The sequence below is a fragment of the Cherax quadricarinatus genome, chromosome 66, assembly GCF_038502225.1.
Source record: "Cherax quadricarinatus isolate ZL_2023a chromosome 66, ASM3850222v1, whole genome shotgun sequence".
NCBI lineage: Eukaryota > Metazoa > Arthropoda > Malacostraca > Decapoda > Parastacidae > Cherax > Cherax quadricarinatus.
Window position 1 is genome coordinate 17,645,082 of NC_091357.1, and position 18,808 is coordinate 17,663,889.

General features: G+C 37.8%; 1 protein-coding gene across 4 annotated transcripts; it reads left to right on the forward strand.

The window, feature by feature from the left end:
* The first annotated feature begins 20 nt into the window (after window positions 1–20).
* On the forward strand, window positions 21–17,874 carry LOC128704120 (vacuolar protein sorting-associated protein 33B). 4 transcript variants are annotated; one of them, XM_070099154.1, is made up of 8 exons: window positions 71–318; window positions 1,681–1,971; window positions 3,075–3,390; window positions 4,664–4,816; window positions 9,505–9,660; window positions 10,162–10,339; window positions 14,365–14,412; window positions 15,877–17,874. In XM_070099154.1, the coding sequence occupies exons 3-8, from the start codon at window positions 3,227–3,229 to the stop codon at window positions 17,026–17,028; spliced, it is 1,851 nt and encodes a 616-aa protein (XP_069955255.1). In that variant the 5' UTR covers window positions 71–318; window positions 1,681–1,971; window positions 3,075–3,226; the 3' UTR covers window positions 17,029–17,874. The 4 variants fall into 4 exon arrangements, with proteins under 4 accessions (XP_069955253.1, XP_069955256.1, XP_069955255.1 ...); XM_070099152.1 differs by lacking the exons at window positions 71–318; window positions 1,681–1,971 and adding an exon at window positions 21–64; XM_070099153.1 differs by lacking the exon at window positions 1,681–1,971.
* Window positions 17,875–18,808: the final 934 nt, after the last annotated feature.

The following is an 18,808-nucleotide window of genomic DNA, read 5'->3' on the forward strand; positions in this document are numbered from 1 at the left end:
GTATATATAATATGAATCGCAGACACCAGCTGAGTGATGTCAACAATCTGTTGTGTAAATAAAAGTAAGAAATAAATATTTGGCAATACCATCAAGATGTGGGGAAAAAACACCACTTATGTACAGCTCACGACCTTTATTTGAAGGGGAGTTTTGCTACTAGTGACTTCTGCAGTCCTAAGGACTGTATAAGACACTGGTGGCGAAACGTTTCCTTTCATGAGGATCTTAAACTGGACGTTTGTGTCTTAAGGAAAAGTTTGACTTCTTCTTCTTCTGTTGGGTTTCAGGGGCACTGAGAAAAGTTTGACTATTCAGGTACAATTATATACTCTTTGAATGGGTACGGGAATAAATTCGTGGGTAGCGGTGGTTTTGATAAGGACCTGCCTTGTGTATGGGCCAGTAGGCCTTCTGCAGTGTTCCTCCATTTTTATGTTCTAATATATGTGTACATTACTAGAATAACCTAAAAAAAAAAATCAAGCAAGGTGACTTATTACCATTGGGATCTTTAGTGAGCCTACTCATCTATTTGTCAGTATTTTATACCATTAATATGACTCAGTATAGTGGTAAATATAGGTACGTCTAAGATTACACTTGATTCCTTTTCGTTTACGTTAAGTAAATTTATTTAGGTGCAGGTACACAAATTATTATAATTAACATATGTGTAAATTACCTAGAATACTTTCATGCATTAACATAAAGGAGCACTGCAGCAGGCCTTCTGGCCCATGCTAGGCAAGTCAAAGTCACACCAGCTCAATAAGGAAGGAGGATTGCAGTAAGGCCTACTGGGCCAATCTGGTCAGGTCCAACTCACACCCATCCACACCAACTCATGTATTGGTCTAACCTATTTTTAAAACTCCACAATGTTTTAACTTCAGTGGCACTACTCAGGAGTTTGTTTCACTCATCCACAACTCCTACCAAACCAATTCTTTCCTATATCCTTTCTAAATATAAATTTTAATAACTTGAAACCATTGCTGCCAGTCCTGTCTTGGTTACATATTTTTAGCATGTTATTTACATCCTCTTTATTTATTCCTATTTCCCAGTTATACACCTCAGTCATATCCCCCCTTAATTCTACGCTTCTCTAGAAAGTGCAGATTCCGAGCCCTCAGTCTATCCTCATAGTAAAGATTTTTGATATGTTGGATCAACTTTGTCATCCTTCTTTATGTGTTTTCCGGGGCATTTATATTTATTGTGTAATACGGTAACAAGATCTGTTCAGCATAATTTAAATGAGACCTAACCATTGATATAAAGAGTTGATAAATAACCTGAGGACTCTTGTTCTTTATACTTCTTGATATGAAACCAAGAATTATGTTGTCTTGGTTTTAGATTATTCTAACCAAAATTCCTAAATCTATTTAGTTTATAAGTGTCCTGGTTATTTTCCTTTCCAATGCTTAGAACCTCTGCATTTGTCTATATTAACCTACATCTGCCACTTCTCTGACCACTGCATCAATCTATTCTGATGTTCCTGTAGAGCTCTAGTGTCCTCGCCAGAATTAATTTGACAGCCTATTTTAGTGTCGTTGGCAAACTTGCTTATGTCGCTGTTTATTCCCTAATCTATGGTGTTAGTTGCCAGTGACCCTGAAACCCCCCAACAAGAAGAAGAGAAGAACTGAGCCCCCTACTTTTCTCTAGTGATGGAGAACGCTCTGATCCCTGGGAATCCGGAGGCAGGGCACAGTACTGCTTGTACCGTGGTGGTCCTTAACTCCAAAAACACCACTTGCTTATTGACCTCATACCACTATGGCCCATCTGTTGAGTGGTCCTGACATGCTGAACATGTTATTTTTTATTAATATCTCTCAAAATAATAATTTGTGTAAAATATAACTTCAAATATTTACTTTAGCTGCTTGGCAGAACTCAGCCATTTACTTATTTCTTATCATACGAGTGCTGGATCACCCAAGATGTGACGGATGTGTAAGTAAGCGGGCCACCAGCAACAATAGCCTTGTTAACCAGGCAAGCACCAGACAAGGTTGACCCAGGGCCAGGCTCCTGGAGTAGGAAAACTTTCAAAACTAAACATTTAAAATATTACATTAAATCCAAAATTACATCAAGAGATTTTTTGATAGTGTTTATGAAGTTGTGTGGAGATAGTTGTTTTTATCCTTCATGTAGGTTGTTCCAGATTTTGGGTCCTTGATTTGCAGGGAATGTTGGCTCACTTTACTGAGTGCTTTTGTCAGAGACCAGACTTGCTATGCTTTTGCTGAAATGTGTTAGGATGTTAAGTTTATACCCTATTCATTCAGTGATTCTGGGGCTTGCCGTCCCCACAGCATGGTTTCATACCAGGCCTCATAGGGAGGAAAGGAAATAGTGGAGGATGACTTGCCAGAGTGCAAAACAGTTAACAGGTTTCCATTTCACACTTAACAAAACATTAGTACCTCTCTGGATAGTCGCTGTCTGTGGTAGTAAATCTGTGAAAATGATATACAGTGGACCCCCGCATAATGATCACCTCCGAATGCGACCAATTATGTAAGTGTATTTATGTAAGTGCGTTTGTACGTGTATGTTTGGGGGTCTGAAATGGACTAATCTACTTCACAATATTCCTTATGGGAACAAATTCGGTTAGTACTGGCACCTGAACATACTTCTGGAGTGAAAAAATATCGTTAACCGGGGGTCCACAGTAATTGTAATCTTATATGTACAGGAGGGTCCCACTTATACAGTACGTCAGGTTTTGGGCTACTGCTGTAAAGTGAAAATAACTGTAAAGTGAAATATAACCTTTTTTACTTTCCAATGCATATAAAAAGCCTGATATTTAGTGAGCAATAGAGCTAGACCTAAAAAATGCACATACAGTAAAATATTTTTGTCCTTAGCTTATAGCGAGTGGTGAATATATTTATTGTAGGATGTCTGAATAAATGAAGAATGGGTATAACTGAAAACTGCTGCATTAGTGAAATGCTGTAAAGTGGGGCCTGCCTGTATTACAAATATGTACTATAATCCCTGTAATGGAAAGACTAATGTAAAATTTCATTCCTGGTGTGCAGAAGTTATCTTTAGGGGCATGCAGTAAAAAATTGCTCAAGATGTAGATGGAATGTACATAAAATCTGGGACTAAGAGGCAGTGAGGGACAAAGAGGAGTCTCTCATTTGCAGAATATTGAGCCAAGTCTTGAAATCTCTTTAAAATAAAGAAAATGTCTCAGCCTCAAAGTTTAGGGATAGATGTAGAAATTCTTCGTCGTCTGAGCAGGAATCGTTTGGTGAGAGTTCTAGAGGATGCACCTGGGGCCAAAGATTTGATCATTGATGGTGATCTTATGAAGATGCTTGACCGCATCTCTGGAGCAACACTTTTAAGGTTAGTGTGAATTCAGCTATAATCTTCAGGCAAAGGTAGTGTGTTGTAATTCATTGGTAGAATTCATACCTATGAGAGTAACAATTAAAAAAAATAGGGCAAGAGTTATGGTCATTTTTGCTTTGTATAGTATTTCTTTCTATTTTGATACTGCCAAAAAATTTGCCAGTCTTTGCAAGGTACTGTAATTATTATAATTATATTACATGCTCCCAAATTGTGTGAGAAAGAGCATTATTTCTAACTGCGGTTTCTATCCTCGCCCATGGTATGGTTTATTATCTTATTTTGCCAGGAGGATATTTTATGCCTGCCTTCTTTTTCTCTAAAGAGTTGTCCACAGATTTCTGTATTCAGTTATTTAATTTTAAATAATTACATAAGCCATTGATTTAATGAATCTTAATTTAGTGGACTTTGGAAATTTGGGACAATTCTGCTCTACCAGTTGATTTGGAAACAACAGACAAAGTCTGTTGGTTACAGAGTTGTCATATGTTATGATCTCAGCAAAATACTCCTGTCTCTTCCTCTCTCTCAACCACAGTCACCATTACCAGGCACCTGTTCCCCTCTATTACTAGTTTCTTAAACCTAAGGTTTACTTTTACACCATTGTTAATCATCTGTATTTTTAAATTGACTTGATACAGTACCATAACTTATACCAAATTTGCTGCCCATATTTACCTAGCAGCCCAGTTTGCTGCCCTTGTTTACCTAGCAGTAAGTAAGTACATGTATCTGGTTTTTGTGTGTTAGTTGACTATTGTAGGTAACTTCCTGAGGATAGTCAGATGTTTGGTTAGGACAGGCTCAAAAAGCCGAGGACTTCCTGGAAATTTAAAAACAGTTATTTGATAATCAAATATTAAATTAATAAAATACTGAGGACTCACTATGAGCATAACTCTGCTTCTTAAGCTACAAATTAATAATTAGAGGTACAGATACTCCTTGCTTTACGATAATTAGACATAGGATATTTTGACTACGATGGTGCAGTAGCAAGGCACATTCTGCACTGTACAGTACCGTACATTTATTGATAGGATAAACTTGTATTTATTTATTTACTCTTCAGTACTGGTATTTAGTAATTATTTGTTTATTTACTTATTCAGTGACAGTAGTTATTTACTTATCATATCATACGATATTTTCAACTTTAGTGGGTTCTTCAGAACATAACCCTATCGTAAGTTGAGAAGCACCTATATTGTTAACCAAAACCACTTTATATATTTCTTGAACACCACCTTTTCATTTTTAGGAGCCATGGAGTAGAAAAAATGTACAGATTAGACCGTCTGCCGCCTCCTGTGCAGAGCGCTCAGCGTGTGTATGTGGTGCAGCCGTCTCTAGTAGCTCTCAAATATGTGGCGGATCATGTGCATTCTGATAAGCTCAATCATCCAGATATAAAGTAGGTTGCAACTGTAGTACTTACTGTACTTTTTTATTTTGACAAACTGGATGTAGAGCAGAGATGATGGATTAAGGTTTAATCTACAGTACTGTAATGTATTGATATGAAATCAATTTTTTTTTTTATCCTTCACAGTTACAAGCTTGCCTCGCATGGGCCAATAGGCCTGCTGCAGTGTTCCTTCTTTCTTATGTTCTTAATTATTTGTTAGATGACTGTAATTAGGCTGGCCATTTCCAAATCTCCAAAAAGGAGGACACATCCACTACATGTATATACTATATACATAGATATAATGAATCCTAGGTAGTAGGTTGGTAGACAGCAACCGCCCAGGGAGGTACTACAGTCCTGCCAAGTGAGTGTAAAACGAAAGCCTGTAATTGTTTTACATGATGGTAGGATTGCTGGTGTTCTTTTTTCTGTCTCATAAACATACAAGGTTTCAGGTACGTCTTGCTACTTCTACTTACACTTAGGTCACACTACACGTGCGTGTACAAGCATATATATACACACACCCCTCTGGGTTTTTTGCTATTTTCTTTCTAGTTCTTCTTCTTGTTTATTTCCTCTTATCTCGATGGGGAAGTGGAACAGAATTCTTCCTCCGTAAGCCATGCGTGTTGTAAGAAGCGACTAAAATGCCAGGAGCAAGGGGCTAGTAACCCCTTCTCCTGTATAAATTACTAAATTTAAAAAGAGAAACTTTTGTTTTTCTTTTTGGGCCACCCTGCCTCAGTGGGATAAGGCTGGTTTGTTGAAAAAAGAAAGAAAGAAAGATATAATGAGTGTACTTAGTATATATACAAAATGAATCTGCATTTTTACTTCATTGTATTATAACAGCCAAAATATGCAAATTACTAAATTCTAGTACGTTCTTACCGAATTAATTGCTAAAGCCTTAAGCCTGGAGATTTAACCTAAATCAAACATGTTGTATAATGAGTTGAAATGTATAAAAAGTTGTAGAAAATACAGTGGTACCTTGCCTTACGAGTTTAATTTGTTCTATGACCCAGCTCATAACTCAATTTGCTCGTATATCAAATAAATTTTCCTCATTGAAATTTATTGAAATGCCATTAATCTGTTCCAGTGGAATTCCTGGCTCTCAGGAGACAGGAGAAAATACTTCAATATAACACTAATATCAACTCTATGGCTTATTTATCTATCACAATTGATCTAATATGACATAATAAACAATATAAATAACATAGAAACATGATACATACTCTAGAATGAATAAAATATGTCATTATGTGATGAGTGGTGGCGGCCACTCCCAAGGTAAAAATAATTCTTGCCCTTTTGAGGTCTTATTATAAGAGAAAACAGAGTGTATGTGAGGCTAACTGCACTAGATCACTAGTTTCATAAGGAAGACTCTGAAACAAAAGCGATTTTCTCGGATTTTTTTTTTCTCCTGAATCAGGAGACCTGCCTACATTTTGGGTGAATATCTCGGAAGTAAATCAGTGTAAATGCCTCGTGCTTTCTCTGCGAGAAGGCACGAGGCCCAAAGTACATACTACGCTTGTACTGCCTCGCCAAGCCGACTACACGCACCCCTCGCTCGTGTTTTCTATGATTTCATGCTTTAATTCAATGGACATCATCCTCCTCCTCTTCTTCTCAGCACTGTCCTTTGCACTTACGTTCTTAGGAAACATGGTTAGAAAAAAGAAATTTGGCAAAATAACTGCACAAAACACAAGCACAACACAAGAGAGATGCTTCCACGGCGAGGTAACCATGTGCACTATTGTGGCATTCGCTGCACCAACTAGTGGCGGCGTATCTGAAGCTCGCTCATAACTCGGATTTTGGCTCACAATTCAAAGCAAAAAACCAACCGAGCAACGGCTCGTAACTCAGAAAACTCGTAAGTTGGGGCACACGTAAGTCAGGGTACCACTGTATACAAAATACATATACAGTGGACCCCCGAGTTTCGTGATTAATCCGTTCCAGAGAGAGCCTGCCGAAAGTCAAAATTCACGAAACTCGAAACCATTTTCCCCATAAGAAATAATGGAAATAAAATTAATCCGTTCCAGACACCCAAAAATATTAAAATAAATTTTTTTTTCAAATTAAATAAAGATTTCTATACTGAAATCAATGAGAAATCAAGTACATACATATAAAAAATAATAATAACATTACACTTACCTTTACTGAAGACTTCTGAGTGGATAGAAGACGGGAGGAGGGGATAGGAGGAAGGTGTACACTATTGTTTGGAAGGAGAATCTCCTTCCATTAGGACTTTAGGTAGCAAGTCCTTATCTGGGGTTACTTCCCTTCTTCTTTTAATGCCACTGGGAACAACTCGAGAGTCACTGGACCTCTGTCGCACAAAATATCTGTCCAGAGAGGTCTTTTTCTGGTGTTTCTTTAAGATTTCCCTGAAGTGGGACACAGCACTGTCATTGTACATGTTGCAGATATGGCTTGTTTCAGCTTGGTCAGGGTGATACTTTTTAACAAAACTTTGCAACTCATTCCACATTCCACACATGTCCTTAATCACTGAAGAAGGAACCTCCTTCACTCTCTTTTCCTCCTCCTCTGAAGCAAGATCCTCGGCTGTGGTCTGATGCTGTTCCAGTTGAAGCTCTTGCAGTTCATCAGTGGTTAGCTCTTCCCTGTGGTCCTCCACCAACTCTTCCACATCCCCGTCACTCACCTCCAACCCCATGGACTTGCCCAATGCCACAACACCTTCCACAACAGGCAGAGGGTCAGCAGGGACAGGGTCTGCCTCAAACCCTTCAAAATCCCTCTGGATCGTGTTCCTCACTTTATTTACCAAAGAGCTTGCACTGGCTTTCCTTGGGTCCACGATGACTTATTTAGCAGTTGCCAGCACAAAAAACAATGGATTATTGTGAAATGTATTGTATGAACCCACGGGGTGATGGTCACGTGTTGGTAAACAGTGACACACTGAGCGTGAATGGCATGGGAGACTGGCTTGGTGTGCGTGGTGACGGGCGGACGGGTACCGGACAGTCGCCGAAACACGAGTCTAATCACGAAACTCGAGGCCAAATTTTGCCAAAAAAACTTGCCGAAGGTTGAATTTCACGAAACTCGATGCTGCCGAAACTCGAGGGTCCACTGTATCTAGGAGAATTATTTATTTGTCAAATGTCACCATAATGTGATGAATGCTATTTTGTGGTATTTTTTCTGTTTACCCTTAAACTGTCCAAACGTAGATCTACGTTGATGTACGTAGCACTCCAAACGTAGATCTACATTTTTTCCACATAAGAAGGCATGTAAAATCAAACGTAGATTTACGTTCGGAGTGCTACGCACGTCTAAATAGGTGTACGTTTGAACAGTTTCTGCGTTAAAGTCAAATTTTCCTCATTGCGGCCTTCAGCAGACTGACCGTCACAGACTCCAATGGGTACTTGATTGATAGTTTGACTTGTCTCATATACTGTGGCTCTGCGTGTAATGTTGCCAATGACAACTACATAAAATTAAAATATAAATGCATCACTGGTTATTGTGGCCTTCAGTTCCCACTGTTTTAGTATATGTGAGGTAATTTGTATAATTCTTTTTTTAGACAGGCCCTAAAAAGAAGGACAAATTAATGTCCTACTTGAGGTGGCGCAGGACGCAGGACAGAGGACAGAGTGCACAAAAGCAGGACTGTCCTCCCTGCAGGACATCTGACCACCCGAACTGTAATACATCAACTCTATGTCACTTCAGTTTTAGGTTGAATTTTGTCCTTAAGGAAGCAAATAATAAAAGTTATTGCAATCACATTTATTTTTTTAACACACCAGCGGTCTCACACTGAGGCAGGTGACCTGAAAAAGAAGAAACAAAAGTTTACTTCATTGTACATTTAGTAATTTATGCAGGAGAAGGGGTTACTAGCCCATATGACACACATGACTTATGGATGAAGGATTCTTTTTCTACTTTCCCATGGATATTAACATTCATACTGTCCCATTTTCATTTACTTCATCAATATTTTATCCAATGCTTATATATTTCCAATAAAGGGTATATATAATAGCTGTAAAAGTACAATTATTATCATTATAGTTTTTTTTGTTGTTGTAGTGAAGTAATTATATAAACATTATTATGTAAATATTTTGGATAACACAAAGAACTAGTGAAAAATAGTCTTAAATGTTTAGCTTCTTGTGTGTTTTAGTTCAACAGAAATTCTCCTGTCTAAAAGGTTTTATGAGGAGATATACAAAGCACCAACAGTCTTCATTATTACTACAATATTCAGTCTGTCCTCATGGTTTACAACTTGAAAACAATGTACATGTACTGTATTTACTCAGTATGTTATAAAACATGCTTATTAATATCCCTTTATATAGTACCTACAAGTATGATGTGTCTTGTTTTGCATTCAAAACAGTGTGCAACTGAAAAGGATGTACAGTATTTGAACACACGAGAGGGAATAAATAGGTCCAGAAACATAATGTTTATCGTCAGTATGTCAGCACTGTGTGTGACTTTCAGAACGAGAACAGACTGCAGCATTACTCTGTGTTAAAATAAAGATTTCTTTGTACCCAGAAGGAAAAAAGCTAGATTATTGGAGAAGGGTGTGCATGGGAGCACTGCATATAACACTCCATTAGTTCACTCTCAAGCTTATCCATATACTCTCTCAGCATTCATTTGGTGATAGTGCCTCGCCTTGTGTCATGGGTAACGCCACTGTTGGAGGAAGAGGGTTTGTATGGGGCTGTTACACTCCATGAGTTTACCCCTGACTTCATCCCACTTGATGATGATCTCCTTTCCTTGGAAATGACCAGCTTCTTCAGGTAGGTCCTGGCACTGATGCCCTATTTTCTATACATCTCTGTATGTGCTGTACCAGTATACTGTATACTGTCAGCTCCAGGAAAAACATAGAAAATCTCAAAAATATAATTATTTTGTTATTACTGTGTATGCATCAATTATTTCTACACATTTTTCAGCAAAGAATGATAAACTTAAAATGATAACTAAGGAAAAGCATGCATATATAGCATATACTGTGCTGTACATTATTTTTCTGAATATTGTTAGACATATTGAATATCTTGTCATAAATATAACTAATTGGTAAGGATAGTGAATTTAAAGAAATGTTAAAAATATATGAAAATACTGTTCAGTGTATTAGAAAATGAAAGTTGACCTTTTTAAATCGCATATGTTTTGTGTATACATTTTATAATAATGTTCAAATTATTGCTTGTATTTAATGTATTTGATGTCTTTTAAAAGATAAATGAGAATTTATCTGTCAATTATAGTGGCCAGTATTGCATTTTCAGAAATGCTTTCTTGGAAGGGGATTTTTCTGGATGTATAAGTGTGGCTCGTGCAATCAACACCCTGCAGGGTCTTTATGGTCGCATTCCAAATGTAGTTGCTCATGGAAGAGCAGCTAAGGCAGTCATGAATGCCCTTGAAGTTCTAAAAGAACAAGAGTCACCCAAAAAAATGCCTCAGGTATGTGGACTTTTGGATATTTACTATCTTATTTATTTTTAGGGGTTACCATAATTTAATTATCATCAGTAAATAGTAATAAGTACAGTATGAAGAAGTGGTTTCCAGCCAGTTGTACACATACAGTTAGCAGCACAAGTACAACAGGGGTTCATATAAAACTAGTGCATGAAAATTATCCATATTGTTCAGACAAAGGATGTTATGGTGTTAAGTGACATGTATATAAAAGAGATAATTGCCTTGTCTGACACATCTTTACTGAAGACACTAATTTATACTTCTATTTTTTTTTTTTTTTTTTTAACAAGTTGGCCGTCTCCCACCGAGGCAGGGTGACCCAAAAAAGAAAGAAAATTCCCAAAAAGAAATGCTTTCATCATCATTCAACATTTTCACCACACTCACACATAATCACTGTTTTTGCAGAGGTGCTCAGAATACAACAGTTTAGAAGCATATACGTATAAAGATACACAACATATCCCTCCAAACTGCCAATATCCCAAACCCCTCCTTTAAAGTGCAGGCATTGTACTTCCCATTTCCAGGACTCAAGTCCGACTATATGAAAATAACCGGTTTCCCTGAATCCCTTCACTAAATATTACCCTGCTCACACTCGCACTATTTATTTATACTAAAAGATATTTTAAAGATCAAGTGTTGCAAGAACAAAATACTGAAAGTGATTTTGTACTTCCTGTGAGCAGTGTATCTCAATAAACAGACTCAGATGTCAGACTGAAGCTGCAGATCTAGTCAAAAGTTAAAGAAATATTATACTGTATTAATACTTTTTTTATGTGAAGAAACATTACATTATATTTTGCACATAATTCTCTAGGTTTAGTAATACAGTATCATACCTGTGGAATCTACAGGGCAGTACTGCACGGTATTTAATTTCAGAGTAGCTTACTGTGTTAAAGCTTGATAGGACTGTAGTGTGTTCAGTTAAATTTAAGACAATATACAGAGAAGTTACTGGTATGAATCCTGCAGGTGGGATTAACAATGCCTACACTCTGAAGGAGGGGTGGGGTGGGGTGAGGATGTTGCTATTCAGAGGGGGTATGTAAAGTGTGATGTCCACACACCTTTGGCTATTCAGCTGTTGAATGAATGATTATGAATGTATGTTCTTTTTATTTGGGAAGGGGGTCATATTACCTTGGTGGGAGATACCTGGAGGGGGTTTCGGGGGTCAACGCCACAGCAGCCCGGTCTGTGTCCAGGCCTTGTGGTGGATCAGGGAATGATCAACCAGGGTATTACTGCTGGCAAAAGTAGTGAAAAAATAAGAGTAATAATTTTATTTCTAAGTAGATAAATTTGTTTCAGATTGTGGTTAACAGTAGTAATTTTGTACATGGAAAAAACCCATAGTTATATAAAGCATTTCAGGCATACTTAAACTAGAAGTCATACTAATGAAGCATAAGAATGTATCATAGAGTATATACAACACAGATATAAAGTAAATCCTCTAATTAATGGACTAGTGGGAGAGAATGGGTGGACAGTAATGGTCATTAGGGTGGAGATGAGCTTTGCTGTGATCATAACAATAATGAACAATTCTGCAGCCAGCAGGGTTTGCCCTCTTCTCTCTGAATCAGTTAGCCCAGCACATTTTGTCTTGTATCTCCAAAGTCCATTAAATTGAGGTCCATTAACCCGTAAACGGTCCAAACATATATATACGTTTTTTCAACATTTGAAAGTATGTAAAAAAAGTAGATCTTCTTTTTGTTTTGTTTTTACATTTGAAAATGTGTAAAAAAACTTTAATCTACTTTTTTTTTTTTGTTATATTTGAAAATATGTAAAAAAAACGTAGATCTACTTTTGTAGTACTACACATGTGAACGTAGATCTGCTTGGACCGTTTACAGGTTAAATCAATGGTTTGCTTATATAAATGAAAAGCACTTCACATGGCAATACTAAACCTTATGAATGTAATGGTAATTTAGTGAATACACTTGAACACAAAAGCAATTACTAATGAAAAAATATTTTTGGTTTAATGAACTTTGTGTAGATATTGAGGTATTCCTTATTTTTACTAGCTGACTTTATTTTTAACAACTCTTGAAAGCTGTCTAAAGAAACTTCTGTAATAGCCAGTTATGATCTTGTGGACTTTCCTCATATACAGCCTCTCCTCACTTAGCGAGGTACTCGTTTACCGACAACTCAGATTTACAACGGGCTCTCTGACCAGTGTGAATACCTATATAATGTACACTATATTAGAGCTGATTTTCTCTATTCTGTTAATTACAATATATAGTACAGTACTGTATAAACATTTAAAAATATACCAGAAATGTTATAAATGGTGCAAAGATGACATTAAAACAATATCAAAGATGGTCGGTGCAAACCCACTACTATCATAGTACGTATGCTCCTCACTTAGTGAAGAATTCGTTTACCAACATGGTCTCAGGAACAGAACTCCGTCGTTAAGTGAGGAGAGGCTATATACTTTAACAGTGTCTCATTTCATGATGTTGATTCATTACCAATCACCATGTCTGTAGACGTCTAACTCATCATTTAAGTATTGTAATTTGCTCGCCTACCCCATATTTAATATCTTTGTCCTCTACCATTCTGCATGTATTTCTTTATTAAGTCATAAATAACAAAAAGGCACAATACCGTGACTGGAACGATACACAAATAACCCGCACATAAAAGACAGAAGCTTACGACGACGTTTCGGTCCGACTTTGGACTTTGGACTTTTGGACTTTGTCAATGGTCCAAGTCGGACCGAAATGTCGTCGTAAGCTTCTGTCTTTTATGTGCGGGTTATTTGTGTGTGTTTTATTAAGTCATATTTGGGTGCCTCTTCAAAGTCAGTGATTATGTGTGAATGATGGTGAAAGTGCTACTTTCTTTTTTAGGTCACTTGCCTTGGTGGGAGATGGCAGGTAGCACTCTAAAAGAGAAATGAGTATGTTGCAATTTGGAGAGCATTTCGAACTGTGATGCCAGTACACATCTGGCACGAATCTTGCATGAATGCTGGTGAATGTGTTTCGTTTCTTTGGATCACCCTTCCTCAGTTGGAGATGACAGATGTGTTATGAAGATTCACCAGCTTGGACTTTTTGATATTTTTATTTATTTATTAACACATTGGTTGTTTCCCACCAAGGCAGGGTGGCCCGAAAAAGAAAAAACTTTCATCATCATTCACTCCATCACTGTCTTGCCAGAGGCATGCTTACACTACAGTTATAAAATTGCAACATTAACACCCCTCCTTCAGAGTGCAGACACTGTACTTCCCATCTCCAGGACTCAAGTCCTGCCTGGCAATTCCCTGAATCCCCTCATGTTACCTTGCTCACACTCCAACAGCAGGTCAAGTCCTAAGAACCATTTGTCTCAATTCGCTCCTATCTAACACGTGAATGCTTACACACAAAACCTCTTTGACCCCCTCCCTCTAACCTTTCCTAGGCCAACCCCTTCCCCACCTTCCCTCCACTACAGATTTATGCACTCTCAAAGTCATTCTGTTTTGTTCCATCCTCTTTACATATCCAGACCACCTCAGCCCTCTGGATGATAGTTTTGGTAATCCCACACCTCCTCCTAATTTCCAAACTATGAATTCTCTGCATTCACACCACACATTGCTCTCAGACATGACATCTCCACTGCCTCCAGCCTTCTCCTTGTTGCAACATTCACCACCCATGTTTCACACCCATATAAGAGCATTGGTATAACTGTACTCTCATACATTACCCTCTTTGCTTCCATGGACAAAGTTCTTTGTCTCCACAGACTCCTCAGTGTACCACTCGCCTTTTTCCCCTCATCAATTCTATGATTCACCTCATCTTTCATAGACCCATCTTTCTCTTGTCTTTTCTCTGTATTTGCACAGATCATCTCCAGTACTTCAATGCTAATTTCACTTTTAAACTTTATCCCATTTTTTTCCTATTTTGTAAGGTAAAAGAAAATCTAGCACTTTGTTCTTTACTTCATTACAGAAAGTAGTGAATGAATTCAACACAGTGTGCAGTATAAGAAATTTAAAGGTAAATGCTTTTAAATATAAGGCCACTATCCATTAATGGCCAAATGTCCATGTAAATGGTACAGAAACAGCCACCAGGTAATATGCAGTACATTCATGGCAAGCTCTCCACCTCTTAGTGCTTGGCAGATTTGACTCCTGGTGAGAGTGAGGTTATTAAATATTTACATGTATGTCTTGCCTAGGTAGTAGGTTGGTAGACAGCAACCGCCCAGGGAGGTACTACCGTCCTGCCAAGTGAGTGTAAAACGAAAGCCTGTAATTGTTTTACATGATGGTAGGATTGCTGGTGTCCTTTTTTCTGTCTCATAAACATGCAAGATTTCAGGTACGTCTTGCTACTTCTACTTACACTTAGGTCACACTACACATACTTTCTTTCAACACACCAGCCGTATCCCACCGAGGAGGGGTGGTCCAAAAGGAAAAATGAAAGTTTCTCCTTTTACATTTAGTAACATATACAGGAAAAGAGGTTACTAGCCCCTTGCTCCCGGCATTTTAGTCGCCTCTTACAACACGCATGGCTTATGGAGGAAGAATTCTGTTCCACTTCCCCATGGAGATAAGAGGAAATAAACAAGAATAAGAACTAGAAAGAAAATAGAAGAAAACCAAGAGGGGTGTATATATATGTGCTTGTCCATGTATGTGTAGTGTGACCTAAGTGTAAATAGAAGTAGCAAGACGTACCTGAAATCTTGCATGTTCATGAGACAGAAAAAAGGACACCAGCAATCCTACCATCATGTAAAACAATTACAGGCTTTCGTTTTACACTCACGTGGCAGGATGGTAGTACGTACCTCCCTGGGCGGTTGATGTCTACCAACCTACTACCTATAACTACACATACATGTACAAGTATATATATACACACACCCCTCTGGGTTTTCTGCTATTTTTTTTCTAGTTCTTGTCCTTGTTTATTTCCTCTTACCTCCATGGGGAAGTGGAACAGAATTCTTCCTCTGTAAGCCATGCGTGTTGTAAGAGGCGACTAAAATGCTGGGAACAAGGGGCTAGTAACCCCTTCTGTATACTATATTACTAAATGTAAAAGAAGAAAGTTTTGTTTTTCCTTTTGGGCCACCCCGCCTCGGTGGGATACGGCCGATGTGTTGAAAGAAAGAAGAATGTATGTCTTTATTTGTAGAACTGTTTTTTATTATCAAAAGGATGGGAGGACATTTAAATTCTTAGATGCATGAACCTCAACATATCTTATGTATGTTCACCTTTAAATGGCATAAAATTGAAAACTACTCCAATAATCAGGAGTATTGTGCAATTTTTCAAGTATGACACAAGATTTAATGGGGTCTTAATTCCATATTATGTGTGCTTTTTTTATTGTCATGAAAATTATAATGTTTTTTGTTATTTTCTGTACATACCTGTAATGCATTTAACTTTTATTGATTTTCTTCTGTGTTAGTTTAATTACTTTCCATGTGTTTTTCAGGCACCAGAGATTGGCCATCTCTTCATATTTGATCGTGATGCTGACTATGTAACCCCGCTTCTCACTCAGCTGACATATGAAGGTGTATTAGATGAATACTTTGGCATTCAAGCTGGAGTTGTGGAGTTTCCAGCAGATGTTGTGGGGCAGGATAATCCTCGGAAGGTGCCACTCAATAGCAAAGACACTATTTATGACAATATACGCAACAGACATTTTGCTGGAGTATCAAGCTACCTGATCACAAGGGCTCGTGAGGTTAAAGCAAAGAAGGATCAAGCTCAGAATATGACTACTGGGGAAATGAGAGATTTTGTGGCAAATGAACTGCGTACACTACAGGCTCTGCAAGCAACACTTGGACTGCATTTAAAAGCATGTGAAGCTATCACAAAATCTATGAGGCGAGATTTTGAGACTCAGCTTTCGACAGAGCATGGATTAGTGACTAGAGCAGGGAATTCAGGCAAAGCTCAAAAATTTTTAAAAGATTGCTTGGCTCGCATGTTACCTCTTGCAGGTAACCTCCGTCTACTCTGCCTCTACTCACTCACGCAAGATGGTATCTCCCGTCGAGAGTATGAAGATATTGCATCTCAAGTTTTGACAGCTCATGGCCATAAACACCTGATCACTCTTCATCATCTTCGTCAGCTTGGGATGCTTGCTGTTGCTGACACATCAAGTGTCAGTACTGTGAACAATGCTCCCTTACAGGATCGTTTAGCACAAGTAACTTCTTTGTTACCTAAAAAAGGGTTTGGCTGGCGCTCAGCTGCAAAACGTTTACGCCTCATTCCAGATGCTGATGAGCCAGTTGATCTCCACAATCCCACTCATATGAGCTATGTTTATAATGGTGCATACACACCAGCTATTCCAAAAGTGGTTGGTGATGCTTTATCTGGACGAGGTGTCCAGTATCTCTCAGACAACTTGAAGGTCTTACCTGGGACCACAACAATCACTACACCACCTGCAGGCTCCCCAAGTGGTCCTCGTGTGGCACTGGTGGTGGTGTTGGGTGGAATAACATTCGCAGAAGTTGCAGCATTCAGGCTGCTGGCATTGACATCAGCAACAAGAATTATCTTGGCTTCCACTAACACTGCTACTGGTGCCCAGCTTGTAGCAGCTGCTGTCCATGAATGATTGTTTTAAGCTTTCATGTATTCATTTACCATATACGTGCTTGCAAATCTTTTTTTTATAGCAGTAAAGTGGAGAATGGAGATAAACAGAAAATCAGTACATAGTCTCTCTAAAAAAAAAAGATACTCAGTATTAGTAAAAGTCTTCAAAAATATTCATATATACTCATATCATGCCTAAGACTTTTACATCACCCAAATGCTTCATGATTGTTGTGTGTTCACATAAGTACATTGATTTCTATCTGTTCACACCAGGAGCAGCACCATCTGTACTGAGAGGGCTTAGGGGTGACTATCTGATTGGAAGGAGGGGCTAGGAGATTTATTTTGAAGCATCATTGTTATACTTATTTTATCTAGGGGCTGGGGGAATTCTTTAGGGGTTGAAACCCCCCTGAGCCTTTACCTTGGTGCTGCCCTTGACTCACAGCATACCTAAAGTTTGGAGAGGAAACTTTAGACTATATTAAGAGTTATCCTGGACCATTATCAAGTCACAAATATTCCAGATTATTATTACATGTATTATATTTAAAATAAGTGTTAAAACTGCATAAGTCATACAGCAAGTAGTCTAGATAAATGATCCAGGCCAGACTGAAACATCATCTTAGGGTTTCCTCAAATTATGATTTAATTAGGAATTGTTTCAGCCACAGTACTGTGACATAGTCCTCACTCAGTTGTATGCTCAGTGCCTCTTTACTGTGTAATCTCTCATTTATCCCCTGGCATACTCTTCATATTATTAGACTTTTAGTGACACATTAACTCATTTTTACTAAATATCACTGATCACATACACAAAACTCTTCACTCCATCATTAAAGAACAATGAAGGGATTACTGGACTTTTATTTTAGACCCTTGTGGTTACTCAGGAGCCTGTAAAGCCCATTGAATCTCTGCAATTATTTTATTTAAGCCTTGTACTGTTTGATGATTGTGAGGCTCTTATATTGTATTATTTGGATGCTCAGATTATTAATTTGTATACTGGATTTGTTAAAGAAGGATTTGTAGACAATTGTTATTGGGTTTTGAAAAAGTGCTTCCTATCAATTTTGAGGAAGGGTTATGTAAAATTGGCAGATTTATTTGATTTAATTACTAGGAAAGTCCCTCTCTAACAGATTTGCTTAAACTACTGTTACCACTGACAGTCAGTTTTTAAATGTTTAAATTCTGTATCAAATAATGGCTAATAATGCAATTAAGAGAAAATATCTGTGACTAGGATAGCCCCCACACATCAGTGTCCAGTGTGTGTGTGTGTGTGTGTGTGTGTCAAGTCTTATTTTGAGCTTTTAACCCTTTCAGGGTCCAAGGCCCAAATCTGGAGTCACGCACCAGTGTCCAAGAATTTAAAAAAAAAAAATTTGTTATTTTTTCTTATGAAATCGTAGAAAATCTTTTTGTGAAGGTAATAAAACAAAAAGTACGAAATTTGGTGGAAAATTGACGAAATTATGCTCTCGCGAATTTTGATGTGTCAGCGATATTTACGAATCGGCGATTTTGCCGACTTTGACTCCCATTTTACGCCAATTACATTATTCCAATCAACCAAATTCTTAGCTATTTCACTAGTATTACTTCTATTCTATCGATTGAGCACAAGAAATCGCCAAGTCAACTGTTTCAACTACAAAATAAAGTGATCGGAAATTGTTAATTTGGCCAATTTAACACAAAGTTCAAAATATTCCAATTTCAAAATAGGGTCCAGAATAAACAATGTAGGCATTCCTGGCACTAAACTAACATTTCCTCTGTTC

What these genes read in the sequence shown, in the direction of transcription:
- LOC128704120 (XM_070099152.1), top strand. Translation starts at nt 3,227, where the DNA reads ATGTCTCAGCCTCAAAGTTTAGGGATAGATGTAGAAATTCTTCGTCGT. An exon ending in GAAATGACCAGCTTCTTCAG is followed by an intron (nt 9,661 to 10,161) that starts GTAGGTCCTGGC and finishes TTGCATTTTCAG; the next exon opens with AAATGCTTTCTTGGAAGGGG. An exon ending in CACCCAAAAAAATGCCTCAG is followed by an intron (nt 10,340 to 14,364) that starts GTATGTGGACTT and finishes ACTTCATTACAG; the next exon opens with AAAGTAGTGAATGAATTCAA.